The sequence below is a fragment of the Canis lupus genome, chromosome 1 (genome assembly GCF_048164855.1).
Source record: "Canis lupus baileyi chromosome 1, mCanLup2.hap1, whole genome shotgun sequence".
Classification (NCBI taxonomy): domain Eukaryota; kingdom Metazoa; phylum Chordata; class Mammalia; order Carnivora; family Canidae; genus Canis; species Canis lupus.
The window spans coordinates 65,688,343-65,705,884 of NC_132838.1; the positions used below are offsets into that span (position 1 = coordinate 65,688,343).

The following is a 17,542-nucleotide window of genomic DNA, read 5'->3' on the forward strand; positions in this document are numbered from 1 at the left end:
ACAGAGTTAACAAAGAACTCATGGCTTAGATCGGTGGGTGCCAAACTTAGCTTGGTGATAAAACCATCTAGGAGCCTTTAAACATACAGAGCACCTGGGTCGTCCCCTGAACATCCTGCAGCTTTGGATTTGGGATAGAAAACTAGAATCCGTGAGGCATCCTCCATATCATAATAAAGGGAGAGTATTGTGTTTTTATTTTACCAGACCATTCTATAGCATTTGATACCGTTGGCCATCATCCATTTCTTTGACACCCTCTTTCCTTCTTCTGTTTCCTCAGTGTTCCCTTAGGTGACCCTCTCTGTTTCTCACTACATATATAATTGCCTGCACCTATTGAATTCTTTATATGCCAGTCATGTCCAGCTATCCTCAGTGTAGAATGTTCTATGGAGCCCCAAACACGTGTACCTGATAGTCCTCAATATTTGGATCATCCACGGATCAAACAAACCCAAGGCAGATCATACCCTACACTGGGGTTCTTATTTCTACCTTTGTCCCTGCTACTGGCCTCCTGACACCTGCCTCTTGTTTTCTCCATCACAGCAGCCGATACCACCAGCCACCCAGTCCCCAGAGCCAGAATGTGGACAGAATCTTGCTTCTCACTCATCTTCCCACATTTTCCGTCACCACATCTAGCTTATTTTACCCACTTAGTATCACGATGCTCTCTAGCTCTCATTCTGACCCCTCTGTGGACACTGGCCATGTTTCAATGGTAGGAAATGTGAATCAGACTTACTGACCGGCTTGCTTGGGATGCCCAGCTTCCTCTCATGCACAGCCCCGTTACCCACCTCACCTACATACATTTACTGGTTCAAATGTTTCCTCTAAGAAATGTTCCCTGTCTGGTTTGGATGTACTGTACCCCTGCTTCCATCATAGCACTTCCTACACGCTTCTTATGGATGTGAACTACTTGGGGCTTTGGACACTGTGTCTTATATTGTGTCCTAAAAGCAGCATAGGATCTAGTATGTAATGTACTCCTAAGGTTAATTGGATGGATGCATGAATTAGCCTATCGGCTCATAGATGAGAATATTTAGGGGCGCCTGGGTGGCTCAGTCGGTTAAGCATCTGCTTTCAGCTCAGGTCATGATCTCAGGGTCCTGGGATCCAGCCCCACATTGGGCTCCCTGCTCCGCGGGGAGCCTGCTTCTCCCTCTCCTGCCCTCTCATGCTCTCTATCACTATCTCTATCAGTATCTCTGTCTCTCTCTCTCAAATAAAATCTTTAAAAATAAATTTAAATAGCTTATTCCTTATAACTAAAATAATGCAGACTTTATATAATATTCAGAAAAATACAAAAAGGCAAAAAAGGAAGAAGCTCAATTTTGTTACACAAAGCTAACTACAATTTATTTTTATTTCTGTAGACTTTTGGCCTTTTTTCTATGTATGAGTTAATGGAATGATTGTATCTGTCCCTCTATATATGATAATTGTGTGTATATGTGTACATTATAAATTGCTTTTATTTAAATGTATCTTTCTTTGCCATTAAATGTTGGGCATGCATTTAGTTTGCATGCATTACTTTTGCAGTAACAAGTAAAATCATAAAAAAGAAAATTGATTCTCTTATTAAACTAGATTTCTATGGAAAAATGTCCAAATCATAAGGACCCTCATGAAGACTAAACAAAGTCCTCTCAAGAGCATTTTCCTTGGAGAAAAGGGGGTGAATTAAAGGAATCAAAAACTAATCTAGGTAGGATCCTGGGATGGAGTCCCAGATCGGACTCCCCACAGGGAGCCTGCTTCTCCCTCTGCCTGTGTTTCTGCCTCTCTCTGTGTCTCTCATGAATAAATAAATACAAATCCTTAAAAAAAAAACTGACCTAGTTTTCTTGCATGAAATCGTTAACCATAGTTAGCACTGCATTTTCTGATCAAAAGTCATCTTGCTTTTAGCAGGGTCAGGGCTAAATTGAAATATTTAATAACTGTCAATGCCAGTGAGACCATAGTGTTAAAAGTCTTTAAAGTTTTATGCTAAATAAATAAATAAATAAATAAATAAATAAATAAATAAATAAAATAAAATAAAATAAAATAAAATAAAATAAAATAAAGTTTTATGCTTTCTACAATAGTTTAGGCCCTACGTAGCCAAACCAGGTGTATTTCAGAACACTAGCTCTGTGGTTTTCAAATATAACACATATCATACCATATTCTCATTGTGATGTTTTAAGGTAAAAGTGTTACTATTAAAGAAAAAAAAAAGATCTCCAAAATAATTCTTAAAGGAATGATCTTTTTCTCTTTGTATTTAATACAAGTTTAAGTTCTGGAAAATTGCTAAACAAGTATAAGCTACAGGATTATTAATCACTGGTGTCAATATTCTTTTTTTTTTTTTTAATGCTTTAAAATGCTTTGAAGTGATACTGCTTTCTCTCATTCTTTTTCTGGTCACGTTACCTTTTGTCTCATTAACTTAAAGTTCTAGAAATTCATCACCACCTTCCAGAAGCGCTCCTAGGCAGCCACCCTTCAGTAATTTTAGTAATCAGTCTGGGCAAATGCCTTGAGTTAATCAGTGACTCTGTAGCCAGATCCCAGTTATGAAAAAGTAGCCAGATCCCAGTTCATGAAAAAAATACCCCCCTTCATAGGAGCGCTTCATAGGAGCTGTGGTGGCTGTGCTTTCTGCTGGAGGAGTGAACACCAGCACTTGGGAGCATAGCTCGTGGCCGGTTTCCACAGCAGACTCTTTAATGCCAATGGGGGCTGCGCACAGTGTTTGGGAGTAAGTATGCAGAAGCAGTAATTACTGCAGGCTGCGTGCCTGCCCGAGCTGGATGGAGGGATGGAGGGATGGAGGGATGCAGAGAGGAAAGCTTGGGGTGGGGGCGGGGGGAGCTGTGTTAATCACCTGCCCTAGGGAACAGCTGCCATGTTAGCTGTGTACCTCCATACCTGCAGGTGAAAGCTGCCAGGTGGGAATGTGATTTAATAGTTGCTTGATCTTCCCATCTTTTTCCAAAACAAAGCTGAAATATGTATTATATGTGTCAAATCTCCTCAATTTTCAAGTATTAGCCACTCTTTACTTAACAGAGAAAAGTACAGAAGCTGACCCCAAGGCTATGGGCTGCCAGTTTAAGGCCTCCAGCATTGATATTAGTATAAACTTCTAGTTTTTAATTAATTTTAAGTGATCCTTTTTATGACTGTAATTACTATTCTGATCAATGATTCTCAAAAGAACTGTCTTACTATTCTTGGTGAACCAGGACCAAGAGGCATATTTAGTTGGTATTTTGTAAATAAATTTACTTTTTATAAAATAAAATGTTAATTAATCTCTTTTATAATTAATTTTAATAAATATGAATGTTAATTCTATTAATAGTATCAATTTTCTTTTATAATTAATTTTAATAAATATTAAAATAATTAATTTTAATAAATATTAAAATGATTAATTTTAATATTCTTCTCTTTTTATAAACACACTAACACCCTTTAACAATGGGCGATACCCCAGGGCGTTTACTGGTTTCATTTAGAGTTGTAGAATATTGAATCTGAAAGGGACCTTACGGGGGCAAGGAAAATGAAGGTCCTTTCCATATAAGGACCTTGGGTCAGGCCAAGTAAGAGGTGGGTTTTAAGAGCTGGTCCTAAAAAAAAAAAAAAAAAAAAAGAGCTGGTCCTATTCTGGTAACACCTTTGTCAGGCTCCTGTGGCTGTATTCAGAATGGAGCCTGGGGATGTTTTAGATTGAGGTACGCTGGGATGTCTTTAATTTATAATCAACAGGACAAGTAAGCGGTGGGACTGCATGTGAGTGTATCTCCTTACTCTCTGGGTCACATTCTTACTCTCTTCATCCCATTTCTTATTATTTCCCATTCTCCATGCTCTAATGTACTCTAAAGTATGCTTCTAATGTAATAGCTATTAAATCGTTTCATGGTTCCAGCTTATAATTTTTAAATCAACTGGGGGGTTGGGGGACGTATCTTGCTATGTGTAGCCCCACTTTCTTTTCCTACCAGTGGAGTGACCCTTGATAAGACAAAAATGCCCGACTGCTTCAGGGTTGTTTTGGTCCAGTTTGTTGGTCTGTGTGGTGGCAGGATTTTAGATGATCATGTGGAAGGGACTTTGTAAAAGGTCTGTCTGAAGGTAGATAGAACTTCTGGATATAATGCTCCAGACAGCTATAGGAGGGGCTAGGCTTTCTTACTTTCGTTTGAGAAGCTCAGAGAGATTAAGGAACTTTCCCAAAGCCCCCCAGCTAGTAAGAAAGGGACCACTTCAGGGCTTTACCTTAGACATATGTACTTTTTACTTGATCTCACAACTATGTTAAAAAAAAAAAAAGAAGAAGAAGAAAAAGAAGAAGAAAGAGAAAAACATAACAGTAAATAAAATCCCACGTAGCTAGTTGTGAGAAAATGGATTGTATTTGTACCTAAAGCCCATATATGTAAAGGGTGAATAGTGATGTTTTGTTCTAAGCATCAACTCAGATTTTTCATCAGGTTATATCCCTGAACCCTACAGGTTTGGTTTTTGTTTTTTTTTTTAAGATTTATTTATTTATTTTAGCGGGGTGAGGGTGAGAGAGAGAGAGAATCTCAAGCAGACTCCCTGTTGAGCATGGAGCCTGGTGTGGGCTTGAGCTCGCACCCCTGAGATCATGACCTGAACCAAAACCAAGAGTTTGATGCTTAACTGACTGAGCCCCCCAGGTGGGCACCCAGGTGTGCCTCAACCCTACAGTTTTGTCAGCGATGGGCTTTTAAGAAAACAACAGTGGGACCAACCATAAAGGAAATGGTGACGCATGGGGATTGAGACCATGAACTGACCTGAGGGTTGACCCCGGGGCCTCCCCTAACATGTGGAGTTGGTCAAGGCCATCTGTGGGAGCATCTCTCCTCTTCCATTGGACAGAACTGCTAACTGGTGGCTGCTACCTAACTGGTGGCTGCTACCTCGTGGGGTTACGGTGAGGGAGAGGCCGAACTTGCCCCTGCCCTCCTGGTTACTTGGGCTGCCGCCGTGGCTCCTCCTCCCCTTTACACTTGGCTGCCTCCGAGGGAGGGCTGATGGCCTTCAAGAGCTTGTATCCTCGGCCTTCCCTGAGTTTCCTCTCCACGATGACAGCACGCCTGCTGGGAGGGGATTGGGAACTTGAATCTGATGTCTCGGTTGGGCTGGATCCCTAAAGGAGCCTGGCGTCAATGATCGAAACCTTTGAAGTTCATGCAGATGTTGACTAGGCCCAGATCTGTAAGCAGAAAACCTAAACAGAACCCAGGGGCCAGGTTTTGGTCCCGGCTGTGGCTGACCGGGGCTTGTGCCTGGATGGGGGTGCGCGGCGAGGGTGGAGGGGCCGGGGTCGGCGGGCCTGGGGCACTGACGTGGCCTCCTGGGCAGAGCCCTCGTTTGTCGTCCTGGGGCCCTGTGCTGGCCCCACCCGCGTCTCCTGGGGACGCTCCGCGCAGCTGCCTCCACACGGGGGACGGGAGCCGCGCCTAAGGTCCAAGCCGTTGGTCCCAAGCCAGGACTCCGTGCGACCCCCTCAGCCACCCGGCCCCCCTGCCTCTTTCACCCTCCTTCCCCGCGCCTGTGGGGCAAAGGCTCAGTCTTGCTCCCCGCCCATCCCTCAGGAGCTCAGGCTCTGCATGAGTAGTCGGCGCGCACCTCCACGCTCGGGTGCCCCCGCTTCTGTCCCTGTGTTTGGGTCTCTTCAGTGCACCCCCTTCCAGCTAAGCCTCTGTAGGGTGGCACCTGTGTCTCCTGCATCTCAGCCACCAGGAGGCACCAGGGGGCCCACCGCGGTGCCCTTCTTCCTCCCACGTGTGCACTTGGCCCTCGCCGTGGCCCTTTGCACCTGCCCCCTGCCGCACGGGGCCTCTTTTCCTCCCTCGGCGGCCGGAGTAGCCGTGACCCCTGGCTTCCCTGACCGCGGCCTGAGATGACTGTCCTCCAGGCTTACCCTCGTCATCACCCTTCTTAGGAAGGAAGGAGGGAAGGAGGCAGCAGTCGGAGCAATGGTACAGGAGCACATGGCTGCAGCAAGGAGTGCATTTTGGAGACTGGCACAAAGCAGAGCCCTTAGGCACCCCCGGGCTGTGAATCTGTCCTGAACCCGTCAGGGACACGCTGGAAGGATTCTACACCGCTGGGTATAAGTGGTCAGATTTGCATTTTGTAAGGTCACTTCTGCCTTCGTGTCGTTTCTTCTTGGCTTCCTTCCAGGACCACCTCTCCTGTGTCCTCCTCAAACACCAGCTTTCCTGGGGCCTGGAGCATGACCTCCTTCCCTGCCCATGCGTTCACCATGCCCATGGCTACAGGGAAGCAGCCTGTATGGCAGCAGTCACTGGTCATTGTGTTGGCTTGACCAGAGGTGTCCTGAGGTCCTGAGGCCAAAGCAGCTCAATGACTCCTTAGAAACGGGGTGAGTTATTGGGTGGGTTTCGAGAAGTACCACCAGCCGCCTTTCAGAAGTCAAGACAAATGATGGAGATGCCACTGAGTTTGACACCAGGTCGCTTTTAAGAAAATCAGCTTCACTACAGTAGGAGGGGGGAGAACAAGGTTAAAAACTGCGCCTCCATCCAGATGGCATCTGAGGCAGGTTTAACAAAGGGCTTATAGTAAAAGGTTAATAAAATCAGAACAGGAGAATTCAGGGATGAAAAGGAGGTGGAAAATATGCCAACCCAAATGTTAACAATATGCTCTGAAGGGAGGATGAGGTAGGGAACGAGCTTTAGGGAGAAACAACATCCAGAGCCTTTCATGTGTAAGGATGGGGAAATGCAAGTAGGCTCGTGGCTTAGGATGAAGGGAATAAAGGCACGGACGGGTGGGGTGGAGATGGCGGAGGAGACTCCCCAAGCATTAGGACAGTCGGAAAGGCAGACGACAGGGTTAAAATGGGCAAGAGAAAAGTTCCTTCGTCTGAAGCGAGGGATGCTAAGAGGGACGGCGGAGGCGGTGCGTTATTAGGATGGTGTGGTGGAGAGCCCTCTGTTCAGAGAGGAACAGGGTAGGAGGCCAGGTGGAGGGCTTGCAAAAGCAGAGGTCTGGAGCAGCTATGGCTTGGAGTAGTCAAGGAAGTGAGTTGGCAGTGAGTGGGGAGCCCTGGGAGGGAGGGCTTTCTTCGCCAAGGTTCAGGGCCTTGGACTTGTAGTAATGCATCAAGCACAAAGAAGAAAACCCGGCAACATCCATCATCCCGGGGGAGGAAGAGTCAGCAAGATGATCGTGTGCAAAGGTGTTTGGAAGGGCAGGTGCATTAGGAGGACGACAGTGAGGGCGAGGTGGAGATTGCCCGAAGCCTGCGAATCCAGGAGGGGCTAATGGCTGGGGAAAGGGGGGGTTATGGGGGTCAAGGTGAGAGCAGAGCTGGCACGGAATAGAGGAAGGAGTGGGTGAAGATGAGGCAGAGGGACAAGGAGGGGAGTTTCCAGAACTTGGAGGCCTGTTTCCAGATGGCAGGGTTGACTTCTGGGAATTAGTGACCAGGAAAACCCAGTTGGCCAAAAAGAATCATTCCAAGAATTTAGGTTAAATAAACTTAGAGTTATTCTAATCTAAAAGGAAAAAAAAAAAAGATGAAGTCATATCCTCTTCCTTGCCCCCCCCCACCCCAGTTAAATAGTAAAAATAAACAAAGGCTATAGAATTGTGCAGAAATGGAGCTGGAAGGAAGGGGGACGTGGGTCCCTTCCATTTGGTCTCCAGAGGCCTGAGGTCTTCTTTAAGACCTCTTAAGTTAAGTGATCAGATTGGTGCCGAACGCCCTTTAATTTCTCTTGTGAGACAGGCCGCCTGAGTTCTTCGTTCCTTTGGCTTCGCCCTTGAGGCGGCAGGAGGGCTGTGTGCGTTTCGGAGCGCTCCTAAACCCAAGCCGCCCAGCCTCAGTTTCCCTCTGTGCAAGTTGAGCATAGTACTACACGCCCCTGAGAGATCCCGTACGGAGGGTCCTCGGGACGGGGAGTCGCAGCTTTTCTTTTTAGGTCACTGACACATTTCAGCACCGCTTCAAGCCTGAGGTCGCTTCTCTGTTTAATATTTAAATACTTTTAGGACTCTGACCCTCTTTCCTGTGGTATTTTGAGAATACCTCTTTCCTCCTCCCTGGCTGCTGCTCTCTGTGCCAGGTCCGAAGTGCCCAGTGCTCCCGAGCTTAAGGGACCGGCCGCCAGAGGCTCGGCCCACCGCCCACCCGAAGCCCAACCCCGAGGGAAGCGGCGGGGCAGAGGCCCACGCTCCTGCCCGGCGGGGGTGCTTCTAGAGGGAGTGGCACTGGCAGGCAAGGATGCTTTACGCCAGACTTGAGCTCGCCCCCCTCCACCCCAGCTTGCCTGAGAAACCCACACATGCACATGTGGCGTAAGCAGCCATTTCCTTCCATGGTGTGTCCAGCGTGGCAGCTGGTTTGCTCTAAGTTTCAGCGCCCGGTGCCCAAATTGACCCCCTACAATAATCATGGAATTCGTATGGATCCCAGGTCATCCGTCTAGACCATTCCCTCTACTGGCCCGAAGAGTTTCTTTTCAAGGAGGGTGGGGTGGGGATTGGGGTATTGTCCTTCGCTATGGACGTATCTCTACTAAGACCACCTTAATTAATCAAAGATGTACTAATAATCTTGAGTATCTCTTCAAAAGAGAGGGATTGGGCACAGGATTCCTCCTTCCCAGGACATCCTTTGGCCCTTACACAGACCGTCCCTGTCTCCCACCTTCCAGTGGGTTCGAAGCGCAAGTTGTCTTCATCAAGTAGAGAATGTCTAATTACATCTTCCTCTGGAATAATAAATCCTGCTCGCCTTGTATCTACGTAACAAAAAGGACCGCTTAAATGATCTCCTCAAGCAGCTTGATGTCTTCCTCACCAAAAAGGGAAGTAACTGGCCATTGCTAGCATAGGCTCGCTCCTTAAAATCTTTATTGACTTGCAGTTTGCACAGTTATGTTTTCTTATAATGTCCAAGGAGGAATGAAATCTTTTTTTTTTTTTTTTAAGATTTTGTTTATTTATTTGAGAGAGAGAAAGAGAGTACGAGCCGAGTGAGGAGGAGCCGAGGGAGGGGGAGAAGCAGACTCCCTGCTCAGCAGGGAGCCCGATGCGGGACTCGACCCCAGGACCCTGGGATCATGACCTGAGCCGAAGGAGGCCGCCTGACCGGCTGAGCCTCCCAGGCGCCCCTGATGCAGAACCCATACCTCATTCCTCAGTCCCTTGCCGTCTTGGGCAGGGATATGTGTCGACATGAGCTTTTAGCATTTCTTGGGATGCTTCTTCAATGTTCACACTTACATGGTGACTTTCCCCCTGAGGGTAAACTGTTGGAGAATAAATGAGCAGGCCTTCATGGAAAGAGGGTCCAAAAAGTGATAAAACTGTGTCTAGTGTCATAACCAGGAAGTTAGCTGGGGGAACAGTTTAGAAATCAGTGTGAAATAAGGGGAGGGCTGTGTAGTGTGGTTGAAAGAACCCTGGTTGTCGCCTCAGAAGATCTAGTCCTGGCTGTGATGCTGATGGTCGACTTCAGGGCCCCATTCCCTTCCATCTAAGGAGAGTTAGCTGAACTGGATAATACCCAGGACCCCATCCGCTCTCACAGTCCCGAAGGTCGTCTCCATGAGGGCAGGGTCACTGGCACCTAGTGGTGTACAGGAGTGTTGTTGAGGGAGGCAGTGCCCTCTGACCAGACACACCAGAAACACACCTGCAGTTGGATGAGTTGGATCGGCTCATTGCTGTAGGGGAGCAAACAGAGCAGGGGACTGTGGGCGTCTCAGAAAGAGGGTGCTGGAAAGGAGATAGAGGATATAGATTTGTGTGAGGTGATTGAGGGAAGGACTTAACGAAGTGGGGGTTCGGTCGGTGTTAGGTGCTCCCAGGAAGCAGAGGGGATGCTATGATTGGGTGTACATCTTATCTAAGAGCAACTAGACTAGAGAGGACGCCCGGAGAGGTTCACGCTCTAATTAATAAAGAAGCGCAGTCATTCATAGTAGCCAAATTGGAGGGACGTTTGGTCATTTTTTGGCTGGACAGTGTTTGCGTTTTTGTTTGTGTTCAGATATGAGGCCTCAGAGCGGTCTTGTTGTCACGATTCATTGTAGTCACTGAGCCGTCTTGTCCAGTGCTGGTGTTCTGTGAAATTGCTTATGATCCGCAGGAGAATACCGGGGCCCAGCTGGGAGCGGGTGTCAGGGACGAGCGCCCCGAGCTCCCGGTGTCAAGGGCGGGCTCTTTTTCTCACAGGTAAGCTAGCCAGCAGGTAGTCAGGAAGTCAGTTTATCCAATGTGGGGGATATGCACATAGTAAACGGCTTCTTTTCCAATCAGTGAGAGTGAAGCATATTTAATTCTCCATGGCTCAGCGGTTTAGCACCTGCCTTGGGTCCAGGGTGTGATCCCGGAGTTCTGGGTTCGAGTCCCACATCAGGCTCCCTGCATGGAGCCTGCTTCTCCCTCTGCCTGTGTCTCTGCCTCTCTCTCTGTGTCTCTGATGAATAAATAAAGAAAATCTTTAAAAAAAAAACAAGAAACAAAGTACAGTTAAGATGGACTCCATTTTAAGTGTTAGAAAATGGAAAGGGTTAGAATTGTATACTTATCAACCTCCCTGGAGTGGTGATTAGTTTCTCCTTAGTTAATTTTTAATGGGGAATTTTATACTACATGGTAAAAATACTTGAAAGATTCAAAAGAGGGTGTGTGTGTGTGTATACATATATTACTGATAGGAAGACAAACAATGATATCATCCCTAAAAAGGTCAGCATAGTTTTTATATAGCAGAATTTAAGGGAATTGCTCCTCTGACAACTCAGTCCCACTTCTGGAAATATATCCTACAACGATATCTGTATACACGTGAAGTGACTCACATACAAAGTTATTCATCACAGCGTCATTCGTGACTGCAGAATCTGGAAACAAATCAAGCTGTCCATCGATAGAGGATGATGACATAGCTTTGGTAAATCGCAAAGTACTGTGTAGCTATAAAGAAAGAATGAGGAAACCATTTGTATACTAATATGGAAAGATATCTAGGATATGTCGTCGAATGAAGAAAGCAAGAGAGAGAATAGTACTACTTTTTGTAGAAATGGAAGACAAAAAGAATATGTATATATACTTATTTGTATCTGTATAGCACTACAAAAATATACAGGAAATGAATAAAGTGGTCACCTGTAAGGGAGAAGAATGGGCACAGGATTTGGTGGACAGGGATGTGGGTGAGAGGAAACTTCTCATTATTTGCTTTTTAAAATATAATTTTAAAAGTTGAATCACAAAAGTGTCCTGCGTACTCCAAAAACGAAAATAACCTAAAGATATACATGATGCAAAATATGTCATTCTTCCATTCCATTCACTGGGGGTAAACCATTTTGATTGGTTTCTTTTCTTTTCTTTTCTTTTCTTTTCTTTTCTTTTCTTTTCTTTTCTTTTCTTTTCTTTTATTCATGAGAGAGACAGAGAGAGGCAGAGACACAGGCAGAGGGAGAAGCAGGCTCCATGCAGGGAGCCCTATGTGGGACTCAATCCCGGGACTCCAGGATCACACCCTGGGCTGTAGGCAGGCGCCAAACCGCTGAGCAACCCAGGGGTCCCCCTTGATCGATTTCTTATAAAAAGTTTTCCTTTTATAATAAAAGAAATTTCTATTTCTTTTTGAACGCGAACACTGTCCAGCCAAATAGAAATTCTCTATTTCTTTCTATTCTATTCTTTCAGAATAGTCCAGTGTATTAGTCAAGGATCTCCAGAGAAACAGAACCAAAAGGATATGTATGTACAAGGATACGTAGAGAGAAAGATTTGCTGTAAGGAATTTGGCTCCCATGGTTTTGGGAGTCGGCCAGCCTGAAATCTGCCAGGGAGAATGTGATAAGGTAGTCCCAGGTCTGAACACTATCTAGAGACACAGTTCCTTCCTACCCAGAAGACTTCAGTTTTTTTCTAGTAAGGCCTTCAACTGATTGCACGAGGCCCACCTGCATGCTAGAGGATAATCTGCTTTACTGAAAGTCTCCTGATTTAAATGTTAATCACATCTAAAAAAAAACACTTTCACAGCAACACCTAGACTAGTGTTTGACCAAAACCTGGCTAAGTTATGGTCATATAACATTAGCCATCACATGTGTGTACAATTATATCTATATTTGTTGTGTTTTTTTTTAATAGAAATGGTAGCAAGTCATACACACTGATACACACCTTATCTTGGATGCCAACTCTCCCTGTTTTGAAGGAGTAGGAGTAGTTCTCAAGGGAAATACACTCCTAAAGTACATGAAAATTGATAATCCTGTATCATGAAAGGAAAGATAGGATTAATATGAAAAGGGAAACAGCAGTTTTGAAATACATTTGACAGTGGCTAATGCTTACATTCTCTAAAAGTTCCCACAAACTGGAAAGGAAAACACTGACTCCATAGTCACAAAGAGCCCGTTTATGAAAGAAAAGCTCTAGCAGGAAGAAAACTTGAAAATGGCCCAGCACACGAACACTCAAAAGAAATACCGAGTGAGTCAGGTCAAACTTTTAGATACACATTAAAATCTTAAAAAAAAAAAAAAAAAAAAAAAGTAAATGTGTTAAACTCAGCAAAAGTGTTAAACTGCAGTGCAAACTGCGGTGCTGGGTGGCCCAGTAAATGAATAAAGCCTTTCAACAGCGACCTGGCAGCGTGAGTCACAAGCTGTAAAATCATGCCCTTTGGCCCAGCGATCCCTTTTCTGGGGAACTGATCTCAAGGAAATAATTCAAAAGGTGGTGAGAGGCACAGAGCCCGAGGATGTTTCACTGTAACAGGACTGAAGAATGGGGAACAAGCTAAATACCCCCAGGGCTCGGGAGCTCAGGCCATTCACGATTTATTACTTTCACGACATTAGCCACTAAGAACCAGTGCAAAGCACAACGCGGCCCATGTAGGTGATCTGATGTCAGACTGTCACAAGCAATGACATCTTAGCCCCGGTGACGATGAGGAGAAGATCGCGTCGTGTGAGCAAGAGCAGCTGGGAACATAGAAACCTACGGCCCGCTTGGTCCACGCTTGGTCCAGGGGATTCCGGGATGGTCGGGGGACGTCCCTCTTAGGTTTCCGTTCTGTTTCTTTGGGATCTGCCCGTGCTGCTCTAGGAGGATGCTGCAGCCCGCGTGGCCTCTGAGCCACAGGAATGTATTCTTGACCCTTCTCAAGGCTGGGAAGTCCGAGAACAAGATGCTGGCAGACGGGGCTGGCGAAGGCCCCCTGCCTGGTCCTAGACGGCTGCCCTTTCCCGTGTCCCCTGGGGAAAAGGGATCCTCTCCTAAGGGCACTCAGCCCCGTAATGCGGGCGCACGACCTAAGCACTTCCCAGAGCCCTGCGTCTAACTAAATACCATCACATTTGGGGTAGGGGTTCAATGGATGGATTTGGGGGGGAATACAGACCTTCAAGCTATGGTGATGTTGCTAAATCATTTTTACACAGTTTTAACTCTTTAGAATTAGCAATGATCTTCTCTGCTTGGAAATTAGCCATTTAGCCATCTCTCTGTGGCTGAGGTCTGTCTGGAGAGATGCTGCAGTACCTTGGGGTGTTCAGTATGTGTGAGGGAGCAGAGAAGTAGGAAGCAAACCACATTCCCAGGTCCATAAAAGTAGGTCTCTCTCTTTCCCCTTCCTTCCTTCCTTCCTTCCTTCCTTCCTTCCTTCCTTCCTTCCTTCCTTCCTTCCTTCCTTCCTTCCTCTTTCTCTCTCTCTCTCTCTCTTTCTAAGATTTTATTTATTTATTCATGAGAGAGACACAGAGGCAGAGACACAGGCAGAGGGAGAAGCAGGCTCCATGCAGGGAGCCCGACGGGGGACTCGATCCCGGGTCTCCAGGATCAGGCCTTAAGCTGAAGGAGGCTCTAAACCGCTGAGCCCCCCGGGCTGCCCGAATTAGGTCTCTTTCTAATATTGAAACGACAACTAGAATCACTGACTTTGTAGTTATTGAGGGTGTTTGGCTAAAATTCTAAAAGGGCTTCAACTACATAAAAACTCACTGGTGTTTTATCTTTTCCAGCTAAAGGTTCAGGGCAGGTTTTTCCCCCCATCGAATACAAGTGCCCAATAAACGACCCAGCGAGGAGCAAATATTTGGTGGAAAGACTTCATGGTTTTTCAGTGTTACGTCCCATCTCTTGATCTTTTCCTCAGGTTGAAAGACAGGTTCTCAGTGTCCGTGGACTTCTGCTTTCACTTTTTGACCTTTTTTTTCCAAACTTGGAACGCACAAGCAGAGACCATCTTCACGGTGGGCAGTTGCCCAATTAGTAAGATGCGTTTGCCAAGCCGGAAAAAGATGGTTGTGAGCACCCGAGTCCCAGTCCGGGCCTGCCAGGAAAGTGGATTTGGTGTTAACTCCTATGACGAACGTGTTTTTCAGGGTGGATCACTTGTACACGTTCTTTGTTCAGTGGTCTCCTGACGTCTACGGGAAAGATGCCAAAGAGCAAGGCTTTGTGGTGGTGGAAAAGGAAGAGCTGAACATGATCGACAACTTCTTCAGTGAGCCGACCACCAAGAGCTGGGAGGTGAGCACCCAAGAGGGGCTAGACCGTCGTGGTCCTAAGGTCGCAGTGTGTAGTCATAGTCTTCACGGGCCCGGATACCGAGAACCTCTTGGCTCGCCAGAAGTTAGATTTCCTGTGCACTTTTGAAGTTATAGGGGTGGGGTGGGGAGGGGGAATGACTTTATTCCTCTGAGCTGGTGATTGGTGTCCGAGAAATGCCATCGCTGCTGGGTCATCACACTTTTCCTTTTTAAAACTGCTACTGTGTCCCCTTTAGGTACAGGAGGAAGTTCAGGCTCCTTCGCGCGGCCTGCAAAGCCCCTCATGATTTTTCCGAGCCCTGACCAAGCCCTTCCCGTGGGGCGGGCTCAGGGGGGGAGAAGCAGAATTGACCGCGGGGTCGCTGCAGGATGATGCGAGAACCGCCGGCGCGGGTGGGGTGCCAGGTGCCACGGGAGCGTGTGGCTGGGCCCCCGAGGAGCGGGCCCCACAACCGAGAGCAGGGGGGCGAGTTTGGGCAGTTGGGGTGGAGCGGGACGTGGCACGCATGTGGCCAGAGAGGAAAGGTGACCCCGGGCGGAGGAATAGAGGGTGTGGGGCGTTAGGGAAACCAACAGGAGTTCCGCAGAGCCAAGCAGGGACTGGGAGCAAGGGCGCATGGCAGGGGCCCCCCAGGCCTGGCGTCCCCCGAAGGCAGGGGCTCTGCGGGAGTGCGCTGGCTCGGGCCTTTCAGAGGCCTCCCCCTCGCTGGCAGACGCCCCGGCCGAGTGGGACCACCGGGGGCTGGGGAGCCAGTGGAGGCGCTCGGCTGGGGACTGTGGAAAGACCATGGTTTCTAGAAGCCTGGCAGCGGTGGGGAGGAAACTGGGTGCTTTTGAAAGATAACTAGAAGCGGAACATACAGGATTTTCTGAGGGATATGTGGAAAGGAAGGGAAATGTGGGGATGGAGGGCTCGGTCTTGGGAGTGGGCCCTGGGGGGCCGAGCGTGACCCCGCTGGGGTGGGAGCAGGGCATGGGGTAGGGTTGGTAGAAGATGCTGCGCGTCCTGTCTTCACCTAAACCCGAGGCCCTGGGGCCTGCCTGAGACCCAGCGGGAATCACCCCTGGGAAGGAGCTGCAGGTGCGCCTGGGGAAGTGGTGAGCAAAGGCCTAGCGGAGAGCCTGCGTGAGGTTGTCCTGGGAGAGGCCGGGGGCGGGTAGGGACCCCTGCGTGACCGGGGCAGTGGGCGCCAAGGAGCCGTGGGCAGGGGGAGGCAGGCTGAGGGGAGTCCCGGGTCAGAGGCCAAGGGAGGAGAATGCCCCCCCCCCCATGATGCCTGGCGGGAACCCAGCTGGGGGCCAGGGCTCCCATGGAGCATCTCACTGGGCAGCAAGGCCAGAACTATGCTCTAGGAGGACGAGTGGGGGGGAGTAAGGGGCAGGGGTGGGCGAGCAGCTCCCGTTAGGTGCTGGGGGGCGGGTGGGGGGGGCGTGGCTGCGGGCCGAGCCCTGAGCCTGGGGCGGGGGGGCGGGCTGGCTCTGGGGGTGTAGAGAGCAGCTGGCCGTGGTGCAGCCCTGGGGGAGCTTCCCTGTGAAATGTGGACAGCCTTCTGCAGGGGAGGGGGGTGGGGGGGCAGGACGGAGAGGCAGGTGCAGGCGGCCTGGAGGAGCGGCCGGGGGGGGCAGGACGGAGAGGCAGGTGCAGGCGGCCTGGAGGAGTGGCTGGGGGGGGGCAGGACGGAGAGGCAGGTGCAGGCGGCCTGGAGGAGCCGCTGGCGGGGGGGGCAGGACGGAGAGGCAGGTGCAGGCAGCCTGGAGGAGCGGCTGCGGGGGGCAGGACGGAGAGGCAGGTGCAGGCGGCCTGGAGGAGCCGCTGGCGGGGGGGGGCAGGACGGAGAGGCAGGTGCAGGCGGCCTGGAGGAGTGGCTGGGGGGGGGCAGGATGGAGAGGCAGGTGCAGGCGGCCTGGAGGAGTGGCTGGGGGGGTGCAGGACGGAGAGGCAGGTGCAGGCGGCCTGGAGGAGCTGCTGGCGGGGGGGGCAGGACGGAGAGGCAGGTGCAGGCGGCCTGGAGGAGTGGCTGGGGGGGGGCAGGACGGAGAGGCAGGTGCAGGCGGCCTGGAGGAGCGGCTGCGGGGGGCAGGACGGAGAGGCAGGTGCAGGCGGCCTGGAGGGGCTCTAGGGAGCCGCGGGAGGGGGGGGGACACCTCCCCCGCAGGCCTTCCACGCGGAAGGGGACACGCGGGAACTAGGTGCTGGGCGACCCGCCGGGAGCGGGCGCGGGGAGGGGACCCCGGGGGGCGGGCGACAGGGAGGGGCGAGTGCGAGCGCCCCCACCGGAGGACCCGGCGCTGCAGGGTGTTCCAGAAGGATGGACTCAGGGCGGCGGGGCGGGCGCGTCACCCTCGCTCATCGCAGGCGCCGGGGGCCAGCCTCCCTGGGCTCGAAACCCTGCAGGGCCGCGGGGCGCCTCCTCCCGGGGCTCGTCCGGCGGGTCTGGTCTTTCCTGCCTCTGCTCGGCCCCGCCACCCGGGTCATCGTCCTGGGGGGCCGTGGGCGCCCGCTCCCCGGGCCGCTGCCGTCCAGCCCGAGCCGCTCGCCCGCCGCTGCCAGGTCCTTGCGGCCGACGTGCTGGGGGAGGCGTTCCCGCCCAGGCACCCGCACCCCGAGTGCCGCCCCCACCTCGGCCCGGCCCGAGGCGCCCGGAGCCACGGGCACAGGGGACGCCGGGCCAGGGAAGGGCTGCCCGGGACCAGCGCCTGCTCCCAAGTGCGGCGCTGCGGGGAGGAGGGGCAGGTGGCACCGCGGCCCCTGCACACTTGCGCCCGAGCACCTCCTGAGGCCTGCACACCTGCGCCGGTGCACCTCCTGGGGCCTGCGCACCTGTGCCGCAGCATCTCCTGGGGCCTGCGCACCTGTGCCCGAGCACCTCCTGAGGCCTGCACACCTGCGCCGGTGCACCTCCTGGGGTCTGCGCACC

General features: G+C 50.2%; 1 protein-coding gene across 6 annotated transcripts in view; it reads left to right on the forward strand.

Moving 5' to 3' along the window:
* The window catches only part of NCOA7 (nuclear receptor coactivator 7), a 154,479-nt gene that overhangs the window by 118,858 nt on the left and 18,079 nt on the right, over positions 1-17,542 (forward strand). For all 6 annotated transcript variants that reach the window (XM_072833062.1, XM_072833082.1, XM_072833056.1 and 3 more), the window contains one exon: positions 14,457-14,604. In XM_072833062.1, the coding sequence (XP_072689163.1) occupies positions 14,457-14,604 (148 nt within the window). The remainder of the gene's footprint in view (positions 1-14,456; positions 14,605-17,542) is intronic.